General features: G+C 40.1%; 1 protein-coding gene across 1 annotated transcript; it reads left to right on the top strand.

Annotated features, from left to right (window-relative positions):
* Positions 1–57: 57 nt before the first annotated feature.
* Positions 58–20952, top strand: LOC131540710 (TNF receptor-associated factor 2). The gene is made up of 11 exons (XM_058775896.1): positions 58–195; positions 1698–1908; positions 2480–2558; positions 2673–2771; positions 2865–3026; positions 3096–3170; positions 3283–3357; positions 4362–4916; positions 5885–6062; positions 6157–6305; positions 20379–20952. The coding sequence occupies exons 2-11, from the start codon at positions 1721–1723 to the stop codon at positions 20595–20597; spliced, it is 1779 nt and encodes a 592-aa protein (XP_058631879.1). The 5' UTR covers positions 58–195; positions 1698–1720; the 3' UTR covers positions 20598–20952.
* Positions 20953–21204: the final 252 nt, after the last annotated feature.

Below are 21204 nucleotides of genomic sequence, written 5' to 3'. Positions count from 1 at the left end.
CACACACACACACACAAAAACACTCAGAGATTCAAAAGCCCAGTGCACGCTCACATTATGACGTAATCCTGTGAAAGAGCACGCGCTCTTCTCAACAATGTCGACCACCAAAACACAGCAGCCGCGCCGCGCGCCTCCGTCCAGCAGAAGCCGCGCACAACCGAGCAAATGAAAGCGAAATCTCATCGCTGAGCGGTAAGTCTGCGCGTCTGTCTCATAATGCACTCTTTGATTATTATTTTGTCGCATGCATGTTTATTGTCAGGATCTCCATATCCCTTTAATGCATGTAAAAGAGGCGTGGCGGAACAGAACGGACGCAACAACCATCAGAAAGATGTTATATTTGCTTAGCAACAGAGGAAAAGATGAGATGTGCAATTGTCAGCTGACTGTATGATGTATATCGACGGGCTGCATGGTCGATATCGGACAAAAGTGCTTTGAGATATGCACGAAGGGTTCTAGTGTGTGTTTCATGTGAATGTTTACACCGCTGTACACTATTATACATCGTTTGTGTGGATGTCTGTATGCAAACGCACACATACAAGCAAAACTGAAACAGAAACAAAGAGATTAGGTTTCATATTATGTGGCCTGCTGTGCGCGAGTCTGTCAAACATTAAAGCTTAGGGGGGGTTTTGGTTTTTTTTTTTTTTTTTAATGTTTATCTAATTACTTTAGAGTCTTTTTATTTCACCATGTGCAATTGCTAGCGGAGCATAACAATCTTATCAAACGCAATAAATAGTATAAAAGCATAAATAATAATGCTATTTATTGTTCACAATGTGGTTACAAACAGCAAGACAGCTCTAAATATGTTTCTAAAAACATAACAAACCACACAAAATGTGTTAGGTGCAATTATACATTTTGCATGTCAGTGCTTATTTAATTCAGTTCTTTAAAGTATTTGCTAAATAGCTAGATAAACAATAACATACAATGCAAAATAAACCCCAGTCAGATCATCAAGATCCTAATTTGAAACTGAGGGTTTTGCATCACCCTGAGCCAAGTTTATTTCATGATAATGTCTGTCCGCCTTTGCGTTATCTCACTGATTCACCAAATAAATTAATATAATAAAGGAATTAACTTGCAATTTTGAGGGGGGGGAAAAGTCAAAATTGTTCAATAAAGTGTCACTTTTAAATTTTTTTATGAGAAAACATTGCAGGGGAAAAAAATCTGAATTCTATGTTTATATCTTGCAATTTTTACTTTTTTCTTTAGAATTGAAAAGAAACCCCAAAAAAAACAAAGTCTGAATTTTGAGATGAAATTCACAATTTTATTTTGTAGCAGAAACAAGCTTCCATAGCAGTGATACAATTATACAGTTTAAATGTATTTGACTGAGGGTTTTGCATCACCCTGAAAGGGTTTATTTTATGATATTGTCTGCCTGACTTTACATTATCTCACTGATTCACCAAATAAATAAATACATTGTCATGAAATTTTGGCCACGGAATAATTACGAAATAAACCAGTTTTTAAGAAAAAGTCAGAATTGCAAGATATAAACTTGCATTTTCAAGGAAAAGACATGAACTCAGAATTGAAAAATATAAACTCGCAACATTGAGAAAGTCAGAATTGTGTGAACTCAGAACTGTGAGCTATAAACTCTTTTTAAAAAGTTTTTTAGGAGTTTAATGTCAGTGTGTGTATTCTCTTTTGTTTAGATCAGGAAGGTTTAGAGGAGGACATGGCTGCTCAAGAACCCTCTCCCCCGTCCTCCATGGAGAACAATAAGCCAGGGTTCCCAAAGAAGATTCTGGCCAACAAACTTGAAGACAAACATTTATGCAACTGCTGTCAGAACATTTTGAGGAGACCGTTCCAAGCGCAGTGCGGCCATCGCTTTTGTTTTTACTGCTTCAACCGGACTGTTGGGTAATTCAGTCTTCTGATCAAAAACAGATGCCGATAAAATTCATTTCTGATGCATTGACTTTAAAACATTAAATCAAAGGTCATAAGGGAAATTGACATGAAATTGACATGAAATTTCATAAATCATAAAAATACTGGAATGATGATACTTTTTGAGAACCCTACTATTAAAAATATTTTTTTCTTCTGCTCACCAAGGCAGCATTTGTTTGATCAAAATTACAGCAAAACAGTAAAAATGTGAAATATTATTACAATTTAAAATAACTATTTTCTATGTGAATATATTTTAAAATTTCCAGCATCATTACTCCAGTCTTCAGTGTCACATGATCCTTCAGAAATCATTCTAATATAATGATTTGCTGCCCCACATTTTTGTGAAACTGATTTTTTTCAGGATATTTTGAGGAATAGAAAAGAATAAAAATAGAAATTCTTCAAATGAACAGTATCCAAATTTTTGCACAATTATTAATGTCTTTGCTGTCACTTTTGTCAATTTAATGCATTATGTGTTTAATATATGCATATATCAAAATAGTATATGTGTGTTGCATTGCCATTTTAGATCTGGACCGCAGAAATGTAATGCCTGTATCAAGGAGAACATCTTCGAAGAGCCCACGTCAATCCTCATACAAGGATGCGTAAGTGCAAATGCTTTGCTTAATGTGAAATATACAGACTTGTGAGCGTTTTTAAAATTATTTAAAGCCACACCTTTATTGTAGAGCATGCACATTCGCTGTGTTTTCTCGCAGGCGTTTCCCGACAATGCTGCCAGAAGAGAAGTTGAAAATCTTCCAGCCGTGTGCTTCAATGAAGGCTGCTCCTGGAAAGGCAGTATTAAAGATTACGAGGTAACAACTACATGTGCACAAATATCTAGTGTAAATGGACAGTTTCTCATTATTCAGTGGGTAACTTGTGTCATGTCACTGTTTTTGTTGTAGTTGAGTCATGAGGGGAAGTGTGAGTTCATGATTCTTCCGTGTCCCTTGTGCAAAGAGCTCATTAGACTGAACGAACAGGAGCGTCATAATGAACGCGAGTGTCCTGAGAGAACGCTCAACTGCAAGTACTGTAAAGAGCCATTTCACTTCAAAAAGATCAAGGTAAGTGAGTGGCCTGAGAAAAGATTGGAAGAAAAAAGCTCTTTATGTCACAAAATATTGTTTTCACAGGCCCATGATGAGATCTGTCCCAAATATCCTATGATTTGTGAAGGATGTGCGAAGAAGAAAATCCCCAGGGAAAAGGTGTGGTAATCAAAAACATATCACACCGAGTATGAAAATGATCATTCAGTAACACTCAGTTAAGAAAACAGAACAAGCAATATGTATGGATTCTTTGCTCTCCTCTTTTTAGTATGTTGACCACATCAAGTTCTGCAGCAAATTCAGGACTCCTTGCAGATATCATGTGGTTGGCTGCGACATGTCAGTAAGTACTGTTTTCATAGCTAGTTTACAGTTTTGAAAATAATTTTACAAATAATAAACACAGCATCAGTTAAAGTCCAAAAATGGTCATGAACTACACTAAATGTTAAAACTAAATGCTAAATATTAGTTAAACTTGAAGTACTGGAATAACTCAAACTAATAAATAAAAATTACTGATAAAAACTATGTAGACATAAAAAAAATAAATAATAATAATACAAATTACAAACACAACAAAATGACAAAATATTAACTAAAATTAAAGTGAAAGAAAATAAAGAATACAGTGTTCAGTGTTCAGAAAATAGCAATGGAATAGGGAATAATGAATAAATCTGGTATGGGAATAGACTATTATTAAATAAAACTATTAAAATGTTTAACTGAAATAAAGTAAAAAAAAAAATATTTAGATGAAAAACAAACTTTAAAAAAAAATGTGATGACTTAAGCAACAAACTGAAATAAAATAACTAAGTTGAAGCACTAAAATAAATAGAAATGAAAACTAAATAGAAATATTTAAAAACATTAATATTTAAATTACAAAAGCACAACAAACTTAAGCAAAAATAATAAAACTGAAAATAAACGCTAATGTAATAATAATAATTTATTTCTTACAGATACAAATATAAAACTAGAAGGTGAAGAACTACAAATAAATAAAAACTATTAAAATGTTTGTAAACGGAAATAAAGTAAAAAAAAAAAAAAAAAAACGACTTGGAACCAAGCTGAAATAAACGCTGAAGTACAAAAATAAAAATACATTTAAACTAAATAGAAATATAAAAAAATAAATTTAAAAAAATGACTAAAACTTAAGTTAAAACATAAACTAATCTAATAAAAAAATAAGAGTTAATTAAAAATATGCATCCTGTGCAGAACTCAACTCACAATGCAGTTGCACGATGCAAACCACATGATTGGAGGAATCATTCACATCTGTAGCATAAATCAGATGGGACGAGTTAATCCAGTTGGTTTCTCTTTGAGGTGGAGAAGGAGAAGATCCACGATCACGAGCGTGCCTGTGCTCACGAACATCTCAACCTGCTGTTGCACTACATCATGGGCATGAAGGTCGGTCTGGAGGGCCTGCAGCCCCAAAGCCTGGAGCTGGCCGGTCACAAAGCACACGAGCTTCACCAGGCGCTCCGAGACCTGGAGACCAGAGTCGGTCAGCTGAGCGCCATCCCCGGCCCGACCGGACCTCCCGTGCAGGGGGTCCCCTCCTCTTCATCCTCGTCCTCCTCCGCGTCCGCCGCCGCCGCGCCCCTGCCTCCTCCTCCACCCGCCGCCACGCTGTCCACCTCCTTCACTCCTCTGCCCAGCTCGGTGGGCGCAGCGCTGGAGCTCCAGCTGCACAGCGAGAAGACCAAGGTGGCGGATCTGGGCCGTCGCTGCCAGGAGCTGGAGGTGAAGGCGGGGACGTTTGAAGACGTGGTCTGCGTGCTAAACCGAGAAGTGGAGCGCTTCGCAACCACCATGGAGGCCAGCAACCGCCAACACAGACTCGATCAGGACAAAATCGAGGCTCTTAGTAACAAGGTAAACCTGTTAAGGCTGATATAGGAAATAATCATCAGAAAAATCACATTTTTTGAAATGGAAGTTTATTGAAATTTTAGGTTGCATATGTGTTTTTATTGAGTATCATATTTGATACATTAGGCTTTTATAGTATGATATAGTGAGAATATGGAAGAAAACAGCTCAATTTTAAAAGGCCCAAACTGAGCAAAATATGCAATTTTATGTAGATGCTGATATTTATATGGCCAAAAAGAAAAATTTTATTCTGATAGCTTGTAAATCAATGAGATTTGTATAACACTATAGCAGATACTTACATAAAATGACTTTAAATATCAGTTGTTACCCTGTAAATTCCATAGGAAGATCATTGATGAATGCTCAGTTTTATGATCAAAGCTCTATAATTTCAAAACGTATAATGGAATGCAATACAATGATGATTGAGAAATGAACAAAAAAACTTTCCTCAAAAGCCTGATGATTTTATTTGATACTCACATTTGTACATGATTTCTCCCAAAAAATTATGTATGGATAATCAAGTAAACCTAAGTGTTCATCTTGAAATATTACTAACAATATAAGAGCTATTCTTATGTTTACTCCATAAAAATCAGTATTTCACAGCAAAAAAAGATAAGTGAAGCACAAGCTGAAGGTGGACATTTGTACAATTACAACTAAAATGCCTTTTGCTTGCTAAAAATGATAAACTATCAGTCAGACGACAGAAAGCATGTAGTAGATTGTGTACAACAGGTTTTTCAGAAAAGTTCAGATGTTGTAGATAATTTAGAGGCTTTAGAAATGTGCATATTGAATATAATACAGTAGGCTTTAAAGGGTTAATATTGTCAGTATAAACCTTTAGCTCCCTGATCGCATCTTTCTTTGCCATGTGAGAATCATTTATGCTCCAACTCTAATCAAACAGCCTCACGTCCGTATTTCTCCATCATGTCTCCCTTCGTCTCATGTAGGTTCGTCAGCTGGAGCGACAGGTGGGCGTTAAAGACCTGACTGTGGCTGAAATGGAGGGCAGATTGCGGGAGATGTCTGCTACCACGTTTGATGGTGTCTTCATTTGGCGGATATCAGATTTCACTAAAAAGAGACAAGATGCCATTGCTGGACGGGCGCCTGCCATGTTTTCACCCGGTAAATACAACCACATTAGTCAGAACAGACACAGCAATTCTTTTTGATTTGTCAATGACATATTTGGACCAACATGCTCTTTGGTTTTGTTCAGCATTTTACACAAGCAAGTACGGCTATAAGATGTGCCTGCGGATTTACCTGAACGGGGACGGGACGGGTCGTGGAACGCATCTCTCGCTGTTTTTTGTGGTGATGAGAGGAATGAGTGATGCGCTGCTCAAATGGCCCTTCAACCAGAAGGTACATCATCATTTTGTTCACTGCTTGTCTTCAGACATATGCTAATTATGCTTAATGCTAATTGTGACCCTGCACCACAAAACCAGTCAGAAGTGTTAATTTCTTTAAATTGAGATACATCATCTGAAAGTTGAATAAATACGCTTTCCATTGATGTATGGTTTGTTATGATAGGACAATATTTGGCTGAGATACAACTATTTGAAAATCTGGAATCTGAGGGTGCAAAAAAATCGAAATATTGAGAAAATCGCCTTTAAAGTTGTCCAAATTAAGTTCTTAGCAACGCATATTACTAATCAAAAATTAAGTTTTTATATATTTACGGAAGGAACTTTACAAAATATCTTCATGGAAGATGATGTTTACTTAATATCCTAATGATTTTTGGCATAAAAGAAAAATCAAAAATTTTGACCCATACAATGTTTTTTTGGCTATTGCTACAAATATACCCGTGCTACTTATGACTGGTTTTGTATTAAAGCTGCAATGAGGAGTATTCATTTTTACAGTATTTTTAGTAAAACTCTTGATAAAAATAATAATTGTGAAAGGTCATTTAAATTCAAATAGGACAAGCTTTACGTGATTAAGTAATTTATTTATGTGTGTGTGTATATATATATATTAGGGCTGGTAATTTAACACGTTAATTAGATTAATTAATTACGGTGAAAAATAACGCATTTAACGCACTTGCCCCGCCCCAGACCTATGTGGGTCATCTGATGTCATACAGCTGATTGTACTCACTGCGTGATGTAGTTAGAACGTCCTTAAAATTCAAGATATGGGGCAAAAATGCCCCTGTTTGAGTTTTTGTCTCATATTTACATCATAGTTAAGCAATATCACACCAGCAATAGGCTAAGTGCAATATCACACGAGTGCAAATGTGATACTGATCTTATAAAACAGTTCAGTAAGTAAGAAGTTAATATTGTGTTATTTTAGACACAATGTTGTCTGTTTTGCTCAATTTTGGCAACGAAAGTATAAAGACAAAGCAGAACTGTTCGTCTCTGAGTGACACATTTAATAGCTGCATTTAATTTCTTAATCCACGTTTTGAATTAACTGGGTGAACCATTATGCTTTGTAGCAAATTAGCTCAAAAGGGGAATATTTATAATTAATTATAACTGGTTATAATTCATAATAACTATTCAGATTAGATCTTTGAATTAACTGTAACAGAATCGATATTACAATTATTTGATCTGTCCGTCCACTGAGCAGACAATATAATTATTTATCAATTCTAGGAAAGATTATTTTCCTGGCCAAGGAACAATAGCCTTCCTACTTATACAGTACTAGCAGTAGTTTAGCATGTGGCAAGGAGCAGCATTCAGTGACTTCGAATCGTGAGCAGGACACAGAGACAATCAATTGTGAATATAACGGATTTAATAAATGGGACTATAGTCAAGTCAAGTCACCTTTATTTATATAGCGCTTTTAACAATACAGATTGTGTCAAAGCACTTAACAGTATCTATAGCTAACATACAACTAAACTAAGCAAAACACACACACATATATATATATGCAGAATGAAGGAAAGTAAGGAAGAGAGAGAGAAGAGCAAAAGAATGGCAGTATTTCACATCAATTAAACGGTTACTTGCATTGGTTTTGTGGCTGAATAAGAGTCCTGATGCGGTAGACAAGAGGTTCTTGATGATTTCTTTAGAATTTGCTCTGGTCCTTCTGAAGATAGGAAAGTCCACAGCGAGTCCACAAAGTTACTTGAAGGTAAAACTGCCAGGTTAAACTCAAGAGAAGAGTTTTTGGAGCGTGTCCGTCTCAAGAAGAAGAGTTTTGAGCGACGATTAGTTTAAGTTCGGAACTTTTGATAGTCCACCTTTTGGGTGGAGTGGCCAATCAGAGGCATTTTGAGCGGGAGAGACTTTCTTTGTCTCCGTTTATGGCTCATTTGCATTTTTATTGCTGGTCTGGGGAGTTGGTGCAGTTTTACTTCAAAGCATAGTAAAAATTGTATGATGCATTTCACGATCACATAGTGTACATCATTGTTCGAGGAATAAAAAGAAGATAATTTTGATACCAAGAAAGTAACTCCTAGACAATATTGCCTGGGGGTCATTCACTCCTCTCAGAATGTGTTTGAAGTTTTATAGGGAGATCTTTTTGATAGTGGGGAAAAACCATTGGCAATTTAGCATCCATATAAATGTAGACGGTGAGGCCAGGTCGGTAATTAATATGCAAATGTCAACAGGCTAAATGGGTCTCTTAAAACAAAGTGTAATAAACCATCAATAAGCCTACGCAGACGCTACAAAATTCCCCCTTTTGGCTGAGGATGTTCAGATGGAGACATCATCAGACAACAGTGGATCATGAAGGTCGAATGGCAGGTGGATCATGAAGGCCAGCTGGCAGTTGGATCCTGATGGTTAGATGGCAGGTGGAACGGGAAGGCCGGATGGCAGGTGGTTACTAATTTTCCCAGCCTTTGGATCCTCAGTTTTGGTGTTAACCTTGGTCAGGTTCAGCATTGTCTCCGCCTGGGTCCCTCAGTACAATGCCTGATGCTGGACCTGGTGATGTGATATCAGGTTGCGGCTGTCCTCTGATTAGCTGGAGGCATAGGATGGAGAGCCACAGCAGCATACTGGTTCAGAGAAGGAGGAGAAAGGCAGTGGATCAGTGAGGGCAGTTTTTGTCTGTTCAGGACAGTCTGTGTTTGAGAACTATAGCAAGGACAAGTTAGCCAAGGTATTGGTGAGTGGTGTAGGCGGTGACAAGGTTGGAGTCCCCTGGCTGGTACAGCAGGTCTGTCAGTAGTTGAAAGGGAGGCACACCTGTTGACTCATGTAGAGTTGCTCTGATGGCCATGAGCACCAGGGGAAGTTTCACATCCCAGTCCTTCTGGTTAGCAGACACGTATTTTCTTAGCATGCTGACCACAGTCCGATTCGTTCGTTCCACTTGACCCGAAGAGATTGGATGGTGACTTATGTGCAGTTGTGCTTGTATTCCCAGAAGTTTCCAAATCTGCTGCATGATCTCAGCTGTGAAGTGGGTTCCCCTGTCTGAGTTGATTCTCAGCGGCAGCCTGAACCTGGAGAATATGATTCATCAGGAGGTATGCTGTAGTTTGTGCAGTGTCGTTGGGTGCTGGGAGGCATTCTGCCCACTTTGTGAACTGGCATACGACTGTGAGGAAATACTTGTTGCCTCTTGTTGACCTGGGTAGGGGTCTGACCCAGTCAATTTGGAGGTCTGACCAAGGAAATGTGACTCCTCTGCGCTGCAGTGGGGCTCTGTGGTTTGCGTTTGCTGGTTGGAATTGGCACCAAACAACGCTTCCTTTCACATACTCTGCCACATTTTGCTGCATACCGGGCCAGTATGCCACTTGTTTTAGTGTCTCATAAGTGGAGACCATAACTTGCCGTGTAGTGCACCTGCTTTGGCTAGGGCATTCGTTTGGTCGTTGAGGTCCTTGTCTGTACCAGGTTCGAGTGTCCTTTCACTTTCTTCCAGTAGACAATCATATCATGTTCACTTGTGATGTCGTCGCATGCCTGGAACAGGTGTTGGTGTTTAACTGGTTTGTTGTTTGCCGTCTCGAAACCATTTTGCTTCCAGCCTGGAAGATGGCATGTGAAGCCAAGTCTGGCATAGTTGGAGTCTGTGCAGATGAGCAGTTCTCTGATGTTATGGGTCAATGCTATTTGCAGGGTTATGAGAATAGCCGCTACCTAAGCATATTGTGATGATTGTGGACCCAGCTTGACGTGTTGTGGTGGGCAAGGTCGATCATTTAGCCAGAGAACACCAGCATCAGCCTTTAGGATGCCCTCGTGGTTGTAGGAACATCCATCGACGTAGGCTGTGGGCATGCCTTGGCAGACATTCTCATCAAAATACCTGTGGCAGGTCGGTGGCAGTAGTTGGGGCCTTTCTGCTTCTACGCTCTCAGTCGGTGTGTCGTCAGAGCATCCAGAGAATCCAGCGTCCAAGTAGAACTCCTTCTGTGGATCTGGGTATGCCAGACCTGGAGCAATGCACAGATGTCATTTCAGATCATTCATGGCATTTTGCTGATTGTCTGTCCAGATGAAGGGGCAGTCCTTTTTCAGAAGGGCAGTGAGAGGGCGTGCGATGTCCGAATAGTTCTCAATGAACTGCCGTGAATAGTTGCAGACACCTTGAAAACTTCGGAGTTCTGAGACATTGGTGGGTGGCTTGATGTTCTGAATGGCCTGGATGCGGCTGGTTTGGGGCTCAATACCCCGTGGTCCGATGAGCAGGCCCACGTAGTTGACCTTGGTTTTGCACCATTGTCCTTTGTGGAGGGCAATCTTGGCGCTGGCGGCGGTCAGTTGGTGCAGGACAGGTCAATTTCTTTCAGATGATCAGCCACCGTCATGCTTTTCATGAGAACATCATCAACATAGATTAAATTCCCTCTTACTCTGGCATCTGGGCATGCTTTGTTGAGGAAGATGTTAAATTCGGCGGGTGAGTTGGCATAGCCGAATGGGCACCTGGTGAAGGTGTACTGCCGATTGCAAAAGGTGAAAGCCAGCTTGTGTTGATCATCTGGATGCACTGGTATAGTCCAAAATCCTGAGGCCACATCAAGAGTGGAGAAGATTGTGGCTCCTTTGATTCTTGGTATTTCCTGTTCCAGCTGGGTCATGGGCCATTGCGACAATGGCACCTGTTGGTTCAGTTTCCTATAGTCGATGGTTGACCGCCACTTGCTGTTTGGTTTCAGGACAGGCCAGACAGGGGCAGAGTAGATGCTGTTACATAGACGGATGACACCTTTCTCAAGCATGGAGTTGATGATCTCCTGTATCTTGTATTGCTTGACAAAAGTGGTTGGAGCTTTTGGGTGCGTTGGGACACGCACAGTATGGAGGTTAGTGAGGCCACAATCTAAAGAGCCCATGGCAAATGATGCTTTGTATTTGTACAGGACTTGACAGAGTTTGTGGCGGTCTGCATTCTCCTGTATGGCATCAGCATCTTTCAGAATTTGCTGGACTTGTGTCTCAAATCCTGGGTACGGCTCTTCTGTCATTACTTCCTCTGTGCCATGGGCAGTCAGAGGTGCAGTCGCATTGTCATTCTCGCCGGTGGCGTGGTTAGAGACTGTATACATGGCAAGATGTTGGTCTTCTGTTAGCTCAGTTCTGCACACCTGCTCCTTGACCACTGGTATGACTGAAATGATGGTGATGACCTTGAAGGGTGCTGTTGACACTGTGTGTCCTGAGCTTCCTTCTGGAATCATTGAATCTGGGATGGATCCAATTATTGGTAAAATCAGTTCAAAGTCATGGAAGTCGTAACTCACTAGCCATCCCAGAAGGCGGGCCTTAGGCACTCTGACATCCATTGCCGTGCAGTTGTTGAACAGGATGTACACTGCCCGAGATGTCACTTCAACGAGGGGTGTGGCTTCCAAAGTGAGGCCCAGTTCCCCACACTCGGGTGAGGGCTGGAAGAAACCCAATGTGTGGCTAAGGGTTTGACTGTATCGCAGGTTGAGTCAAACAGCGACCCCTTTGGTGTAGGCTGGTACTACAGTCTCTTGTTCGTTGATTAGCGTGCAGGCCTCAGGGATGGTTTGGCCTGACGGGAGGTTCTCATGGTTGACAGGAACAGTGGGGGACTGTGAGGTCATTGGAGCCCATATCACTTCATTGATCATGTCCACGTGAGCCCTGAGGCGAATCAAAATGTCCGCTCCAATGTATACAACATGCGGTAGGTTTGGAAGGACCAGGAAGTAATGGGTTAAACGTCTGTCATTCCACTTCAAGTTCAAGGCACAGATGCACTTGGCAGTCACCATGGTGGACAGACAGGGATTCAAAGAGAATCGTGTGCATTTGTTATTAACAGTGAGAGGCTGATGGCGGAATTGTCTGCCCACAGTGCTAGTATGGGGTCTGTTGTTGTGACATCATTCAGCTGTAAGCCCCCCGTAACCTGGGGGCCATATGAGTCAGAGTCTTTGGCTAGCTCGAAAGCACAGAGCAGCGACCTTGAACCTTGTTCTTGGGTCGAGACGTTCCCGCGGCTGGTGGCGAGAGTTTCTGTGACCTTTGTGACTTGGCAGTCTGTCTGGGGTGATCTTGGTGACTGAGGAGGCAGAGGTTCTCGCACTTGAGCCCAAATTTTCAGCTGTTTAAAGTCTAACAGGGGTTCAAAGCGGTCTAGCAGGTCTTTGCCAATGAGGAGAGGGTATGTGTCCAATGGGGAAATGTACGCAGGGTGCACTAAGCTCATAGGGCCGATGGTCAGGTGAATTGGAGCTACCTGTTCAAGTTGGACCTCATTTTGGCTGTAGGATTGCACATTCAGCACACACCTCTGATATTTAAGAGTTCGATTCTGTCTCTTGGCTTCAATCTGAAGTCTGTCAAAAAGTTGGCTTGACATTAAAGTGAGGTCAGCTCCAGTGTCCACGAGAGCTTCCAGTCTCACCTCATTTTCCAATGTGATGGCCAGGTATTGTTTTTTGGCCACCCCCTTTTCGATCAGTTTCCCCAGGAGTCTTGGCACTGGGGCTTGTGTGGTGACTGGCAAGCAGTCAGAGCTGGTTTCGTGTGGCTCATCAGGGAGGCAGACCACCAAAACCGTGCTTTTGGGTACTTTGGGGTCCTGGCTGGAGGTGTGGTGCTGGATGTTGGCTGGCTCTTGTGGTTCAACAATCAGCTGAGATGGTTGCATGATGTCATCACTTGGTGATGGGATATCTGGTCCTGTGGTTAACAGTGGATTAGCAGTGATCTGGTTGGGAGGTTCATTTTGGGAGGACTCTGAGTGGGCGTTGGGGTCAGATCTCATCCTTAGTCATAACTGATCTGACTCATCCTTTTTGTCTCCCTTGTGGGGCTTTTTCTGGAGGAGCTCCTTTAAAAGTCTCATAATCTCTGCTGATTCAGACGTAGCTTCCTGGTTTTGTTCGGCTGACAGTTTATATTTGGGCTTGTCCAGGGCATGTTAAGAGGGGTTCTGCTGCCGGCAGTCCGAGCGCGATGCTTGTGTCGGTTCCCCTTGGGCCGTCTCTTAGCTTCCCAGGTGGCTTCACCCTTTCGGTTGAGAGGTGGTTGTTACCTGTCCCAGGATCTCTCGGGGTGCCTAGTCTGGTGCTTTGGACGGGCACCACCGTCGCCACGCTGGCCTCTGCTGGCTGGGAAGGATCTTGACATTGTGTTGACAGGTTTGTCACTGTGGCTTGGCTCGGCGCCCTCTAGAGCAAGTTCTGAACTCTGATTAGTGACAGGATAGATTGTGGGGGTTTTTCCCATCTTTTCAGAAGCAGTTCTTTGTTTGACATAGGCCTTATGGGCTAAGTCTCGCAGCTGTTGGGTGGACATAGTCCGTGGGCAAGCCAGAACCCCCAAATGGTGACTCACTATTGGGTGCAGGTTCAGGAGGAACAGAGTTTTGAAATTGAATTCTTCTTCCATTCCTGGCTCATTCCATGCTCCAAAGTATGCCTGTCTGAGCCTGTTGTGGAAGGACTGTGTGGTTTCCTGTCTGCCCTGTTTAAGGTCCATGGCCGTAATGAGTCCTTGCTCTGATTCTGGGTCAGAGAATTCCTTAATCAAAGCCTGCTGCAGTTGCTGGTAATCCACTTTGACCGTTTCTGGCTGTTGGTCTAGAAAGCTCCAGACTTCACGGCTGGCGGTGATTCTGAGCAGATAGAGTCTGTCTCGTGTGATAACATTGGCAAAAGTTTGCAAGTGAAAGTCAATGTCTTTTAAATAATCGTGCACATTGTGGCCTTCTGCAGGGTTTGGAGTGAAAGTGGGAATGTTTCTAGCCAGCTTATCCAATTCTTTAGGTGACACACCGTGACTGGAAGACAGCCTTTGGAAAGGCTCCCACCCCCTTGCTGCTGCTGGGGGTTCTGGGATGCTGGCAGGCAGAGGTGGGTAGTAACGAGTTACATTTACTTGAGTAAATTTTTCTTCAAGTACTTTTACTTTTACTTGAGTAAATTTTTGGGCAACTAATACTTTTAGAGTATATTTAAAAATGGGTACTTTTACTCTTACTCGAGTACATTTTTAGTGAAAAAACGGTACTTTTACTTCGTTACTGTGGGCGACGCTCCTCTCGTTATTTTATCTTAATGCAATACAAGTTAAAAATCCTTCGATTTATTCCAAGCGCGCCGTCTACTTTTTTTCTGGGCAATGAGCGATGCCCGTTCGCGAATGATTCATTCTTTTGAGTCAATTCTGTTCGAAGGCTTGATCAAACCAGTTGGCAAACCAGTGAATCGGTTCGCGAATCAGTTTGAATGATTCGTTCAGTTCCCTGCCGCACGCGCTGAGTCGTCTGAAGCGGTTCTCACTCAGAGTTGTAACATCAAGAGCGTTGAAGACATGGCTTTGGATCTACAGTCAGTTGAAAGCGAATCTGCAAAGGCTGGTTTGCTAGCTACGAAGATCTTTATTAGATGAACACCGCGTGTGCTGTCGGTTCCACAGGTATAGATTCGATTACAATACACGATACCATGACATTACCAGTTTGTTGTACATGTACCTTACACATTAAATACATTGTATAATTTATTCATTAAATAAGCTGTCACAGAGTATGAAATAAACACCCGCCAAACCCGCGTTAGTTCCAGGAGGAATGCCTTGCCCAGACACAATTAATATTGATATTTTCACAATATTTACGCTTGCAGAAATAAAGGCTACATTTGTTTACATTTTGCAGAACAGACGGAAGAAGATCCGTCAATGTGCATTTGTTTCGTTATGTTCAGATGTTCTGTAGCGGTCATGTGAGGAGTTTTCACTCTTCTCCGAGGTTATATACATTTATAATACATAATTAAACTTTAAAATATAATTTAATTTAACTCAGTGATGCAAATCAGAATTTGTATCAGCTGTTACTTCAGTTTTCAGAGTCATATGATCATTCAAATATATTGATTTATCGTTGTTGAAAAAAACAAAAACAAAAAAACAGCATATGCTGGTTAGGTATGTTTTGAGGCTGGGATGCTGGTTTATATATCTAAATAAAAATATAGTATAATCAGTATATGATCCAAAGTAACTAGTAACTGACTACTTGAGTAGTTTTTTTATCCGATACTTTTTTACTCTTACTCAAGTAACTATTCAGACTATTACTTTTACTTTTACTTGAGTAAATATTTCTTCAAGTACTTTTACTTTTACTTGAGTACAGTTTTTGGGTACTCTACCCACCTCTGCTGGCAGGTGATGTCTTGAGCAGTGGGCTCTCACCCCCCTTTCGAACTGGGAGTTCTTGTCTAGGAGGTATCAGTCTACTGGTTAGGGGAAATTCTGGTGTGCATTTCCCTTTCAGAGTCACTTTGCAGTCTATATGTATGTTTAAGCTCTCGGTGAACTGGGTCAAGTTCTTTTTTTAAATAGTCTCTTTGTTGGGCCAGGGCACCGACTTCAGCTCGGGAACTTTGCAGATGGCCTTCACAGGCCTTGGCCCTGGCATCTCTTTCTTTGAGTTCAGTCTCTGCTATCATCAGAAGAGCCTCAGCTTGCTGGAGTTTTTCACTCAGCCCCTCTCTGGCGTCCTTTCCCTGCTGCTCTCGGCGTGCTGTATCTACACAGAGATCAGTCAAGGCTTTCTGGAGTCTTTCTACTTCCTCCTGCAGCTGTGCTGAGTCTCCGACGCTAGCTGGTCCAGTTGACTTTGAGCGCACACCCAGTTTCTCTGAGCTTCCTCAGCCTGGGACAGCACAGAAGGCCAATGCAAGTCCTTATAGCTTTAGCAGGCTGCAATTCTAGTAATTTTATGTTCTATGCCCGGTCTGTTTGATGGATACAAACAGTTAACAGAGGGTAGACCCGGCACCAGTTACCTCGGCCGTTAATGGCAAGGTGTGTCTAATTGTTGTGGGGGCACCGGAAAGGATCTAACTAAGGATTGTTGACAGCGTGATCATCTAAAGACTTTGGCAGCTTGGGTCGTCAATCTCTTACTCAGCCTTCCCTGATGATTCTCAAAGGTACGGTCTCTAGGCAAGCAAAACAGAACAAAATGAAAAACAAACAAATAAATCAAAACACAGAGAGATAGGGTAGAGAGTGTGTTGGCCTTACTGGGATAGCAGGAGCAGGCCTTACCTTACAGGTTGAGGAGAAACCTGATTTTGGGGTTTTGCTAGCTGGATGGGTCAGTATTCTATGGGCTGGGCTTAGTAATGGATAGGGGTGATCCAGTCAGGATCCCATGGCAGCTCACTGTGATCTGCCGTGGAGGTAACTGTCGCTTCACCAACTAAGCACTAGAGGGAGTGCTACCTAGAGGTACACACAAATGCCTAGAATGCAGAGATTAATTTTAAATTTAAATTCAAACACTGTTTGAACTAAATTTAAACAAGTGAGTGGCTAAGGCAAGAGAGAAAGAGGCCTGAATAATACAGAATGATAATAACAATAAAAAAATAAAAATAAAAAGGAGAAGAATCAAAGTTATGATAATAAAATAAAGTAAAACAAACCAAGGGAGAATTGGAATAAGTTTTTCAAATGCAATGACAGGGCTAACCAAGGAAAACCAACCTACTGGGAATGGCCACAAGGTGGCGTGGGTGAGCCACCCAAGGTTCAGAAGAGAGGAGGGTAGAGGTGAAATTTGAGAAGCGCTAGACACTTAACTAACCTGCCCTCTAGTGTTAATCAAAGGTACTGTGATTAAATCTGAGCGAGTCTAGTGTGATCTCGCTCTAGCGGCCGATTTAATGCAGTGTTCACAAGTACAATGCAATTTGATCCAAACCGATTTTTAGTTTGTGCAAATTAACTGCACAAAGGTGTGTGGCAGGGTTTCTTCGCTGCCTGTTACACAATAAAAATTATAAACAACAGGATTCCTTTGCTGTTATTACACAAATTATCACTTGATCAAGGTTTTTAGGACTCTCATTTACATACCAATTAGATATGATTAGATTTGAATTAGGCACCCATCCGTACACTAATTGTTAACCTGGGAGAGTAACGATCATCTAGCTGAATGAAATTTGCAACACAAATAACTTCAATCTAGGGATACAATCACATAAGGCCTTTAAAAGATGATAAGAGGAGCACCGCTCAAATCAATCTTTATCGCAATGAAGGAAGATTTCTTCGTTCCAACAGGCGATTTTGATAATATTAAAATGTAATGTTAAGAGATCTTTACAGAACAATTTTAATATTATGAACTGCAGTTTACTTGAACAATTAACAGTGACTAAATGTTAGACAAATAGAGGCTGTTAAAAATACAGTACTGGAGGTGGCTTTAAACCATCCAATCAAGAGAGTGAGTCCGCGCTGCGACTTGTCTCACTCTAAGCGCACATAATACAAAAACACAAATAAATTGATACTGAGTTTGCTCACAAACAAAGTTTGAATGTGCCCGCGGTTCTCCACCCTAAAATATGCAGCAAATTAGCTCAAAAGGGGAATATTTGTAATTAATTATAACTGGTTATAATTAATAATAAATATTCAGCTTAGATCTTAGAATTAACTGTAACTGAATCGATATTACAATTATTTGATCTGTCCGTCCACTGAGCAGACAATATAATTATTTATCAATTCTAGGAAAGATTATTTTCCTGGCCAAGGAACAATAGCCTTCCTACTTATACAGTACTAGCAGTAGTTTAGCATGTGGCAAGGAGCAGCATTCAGTGACTTCGAATCGTGAGCAGGACACAGAGACAATCAATTGTGAATATAAGGGATTTAATAATTGGGACTATAGCTAACATACAACTCAACTAAGCAAAACATATATAATATATACACGTATATATATATATATATATATATATATATATATATATATATATATATATATACACATATACATACATGCATACATACATACATACATACATACAGAATGAAGGAAAGTAAGGAAGAGAGAGAAGAGCAAAAGAATGGCAGTATTTCACATCAGTTAACCACAACCTAAATGAGAATCATCAGAGAATCAAAATTCAAATCAAAAAGAAGGTTAAATTCGAAGAGGAGAGTTTTTCGGAGCGTGTCCGTCTCAAGAAGAAGAGTTTTGAGCGATGATTAGTTTGAGTTCTGAACTTTTGATAGTTCATAGCCGCACCCACCTTTTGGGTGGAGTGGCCAATCTGAGGCATGAATTTTGAGCGGGAGAAATAAAAAGGAATAAAAAGAAGATCATTTTGATACCAAGAAAGTAACCCCTAGACGATATTAAAGCAGAGATACACTCATACACTTGAATATAGGCGTTTAAAGTCATTCACTCCTCTTCGGAATGTGTTTGAAGTTTGATAGGGAGACCAGAGAGGTGATCTATCTAGCATCTTTTTGATAGTGGGGAAAAACCATTGGCAATTTAGCATCCTTATAAATGTAGTCGGTGAGGCCAGGTCGGTAATTAATATGCAAATGTCAACAGGCTAAAAGGGTCTCTTAAAACAAAGTGTAATAAACCATCAATGAGCCTACGCAGACACTACAGCTTGTTGAACAATTGGCCATAGGTGTGTTGGATTTAAAGCGGCGCTGCACAGACCGATCGGTGTATGGCATCAAAGTACCGCGAGAGCGATTCGAAAGCATAAGGAGCCGTCTGCTCTCTGATTACTCTTGCGGTACTTTGATGTCAAACACCGATTGGTCTGATGGTGATGATCCACTTCAAGTCGAACAAGCGTAATTATTCAATGGACCATTCATAAAGAGAACCATTTACTTCACTCCTGAATGAATCAGCCATTTGAATCAAATGAATGAATAAATGACTCGATGACTTAATCATTAACACATTTACCACCACCTACTGGCAGTTTTAATTTCTTATTTAGAGTATCATTTCATTAAAGAAATAATTTAATATTTCCATAGTAATAATAATAAAATTAATAAAATAAACGATTAAAGGTATAGTTCACCCACCCAAAAATGACAATTGTCTCACCATTTGCTCACCCTCATGGTCCAAAAGAGACCATGATAAATATTTTGATGCTTTACACAACAATGACTTTAAATGATCTTTTGGTAATAATTTCTCAGCCAAATTAGATGTGCGATTAATTTGCGATTAATTAGATTAATTAATCACCACATCATGTAATTAATTAGATAAAATATATATATTTGTGAATAAATTAGGATCGAATATATTAATATTGCATAGTATTTATATAAAGAGTGAAGAGAATGCATTAATAAATAACTTAGAAGCCTTTTTAGATCATCCATTGCCAGACAAGTAGATGTTTTTTTTGTTGAATTTAGGATTAAAATATGTTAATACTGCATATTTTCTTATAATGTTTTAACATGACTTTAACTCATCAAAATAAATTAAGCAATTTCAACTTTTTTTAATAAGTTATATGAAATTCAACTTTTTTTTGTAAGTCAGTTTCATGTAATTGTAAAAGTTGAAATGATTTGTGCAAATTACTTGTAAGTTGATTATACTTAAAAAATGTAAGGCAGTAACTGAACTGAGATTTTAAGTTGAAATAGGTGGGAATTTTTTTTACAGTGATATAAAACAATGAACAGTAATGTGTATGTATGTATGTATGTATGTGTATGTATATATATATATATATATATATATATATATATATATAAACAAACCAGGTGAATACATAAAATAAAAAATATAACCTTTTTCAAATTATACATTATATAAGGGCATTTTAAGTGAACAAATTTATTTTTGTGAATAATCAATAGATGTAGATTCATTTGAATATTAATATTACATATTTTATTTGCAATAATAACAAATAATAAAACTGTAGTATATTAACAGTATGATTATAATATAATTAAAATTAAATAATTAAACTAGTATATTTTATGTTATTAAATTCTATATTTGATTATCTATTTTAATATTAAGAATAGTATTAACATTCTGTGGTGTAACCAAGGCTATGCAGGTGGGGAAAATGAAATGAAGCGATTATCCCAGCCTAACCTAGCCTAGTTCAAAATGCATGCATTGTTATGTGTTTGTGAGCTGAAGTTAGTTACTTTCTTCCAGGTGACGCTGATGCTGCTGGACCAGAGTAACAGAGAGCACATCATCGATGCGTTCCGTCCCGACATCACTTCCTCCTCATTCCAGAGGCCTGTAAGCGAGATGAACATCGCCAGCGGCTGCCCGCTCTTCTGTCCACTGTCCAAGCTGGAGGGCAAGAACTCATACATACGTGACGACACCATCTTCATCAAAGCCATCGTGGACCTCACTGGCCTTTAGGTTTTCTACTTTCGTACGACATGGTGAGATGCTGCCTCTGACGTGGGATCTGCTTCACCACAGCAGGAGATTTGTTCCATGACGTCTGTTTTGACACGTTTCCCTGCATGTGCTAAGCCGTCACAAATGTTGCACTGATGCATAGTTCCAGAAAGAGTCGGTAGAGCTCTACAATAGGAAAAAAGGGTTGTGAAACACTGGAATTGAACGTGAAGTCCGGTCCAGTTACATAGTGTAGGTTATAATGCAAAATTTAAAGGAATAGTTCAGCCAAAAATGAATATTTGCTGAAAATTTGACTCACCCTCAGGCCATCCGAGATGTAGATGAGTTTGTTTCTCCATCAGAACAGATTTGGAGAAATGTAGCATTGCATCACTTGCTCACCAACGGACCCTCTGCAGTGAATGGGTGCCGTCAGAATGAGAGTCCAAACAGCTGATAAAAAACATCACAAGTAATCCACACCACTCCAGTCCAGCAGCTGACTTGTGAAGAAAAAAACTGCATGTCTGAAAGAAACAAATCCATCGTTAAGGCATTTTTAACTGCACACAAGGCCTCTATCCATAATATAGCTTTCTCCAATAAAAAAAAAGTCTTCTTG

This window comes from Onychostoma macrolepis, chromosome 05, assembly GCF_012432095.1.
Source record: "Onychostoma macrolepis isolate SWU-2019 chromosome 05, ASM1243209v1, whole genome shotgun sequence".
Taxonomy (NCBI): Eukaryota; Metazoa; Chordata; class Actinopteri; order Cypriniformes; family Cyprinidae; genus Onychostoma; species Onychostoma macrolepis.
The sequence above is the reverse complement of the archived record's forward strand: the minus strand, read 5'-3'. Positions and strand labels throughout refer to the sequence as shown.

Coding starts and splice junctions, on each gene's coding strand:
- LOC131540710 (XM_058775896.1), top strand. CDS start 1,721: ATGGCTGCTCAAGAACCCTCTCCCCCGTCCTCCATGGAGAACAATAAG. Junction 2,559..2,672: donor CAATCCTCATACAAGGATGC/GTAAGTGCAAAT, acceptor GTTTTCTCGCAG/GCGTTTCCCGACAATGCTGC. Junction 6,063..6,156: donor GCCTGCCATGTTTTCACCCG/GTAAATACAACC, acceptor GGTTTTGTTCAG/CATTTTACACAAGCAAGTAC.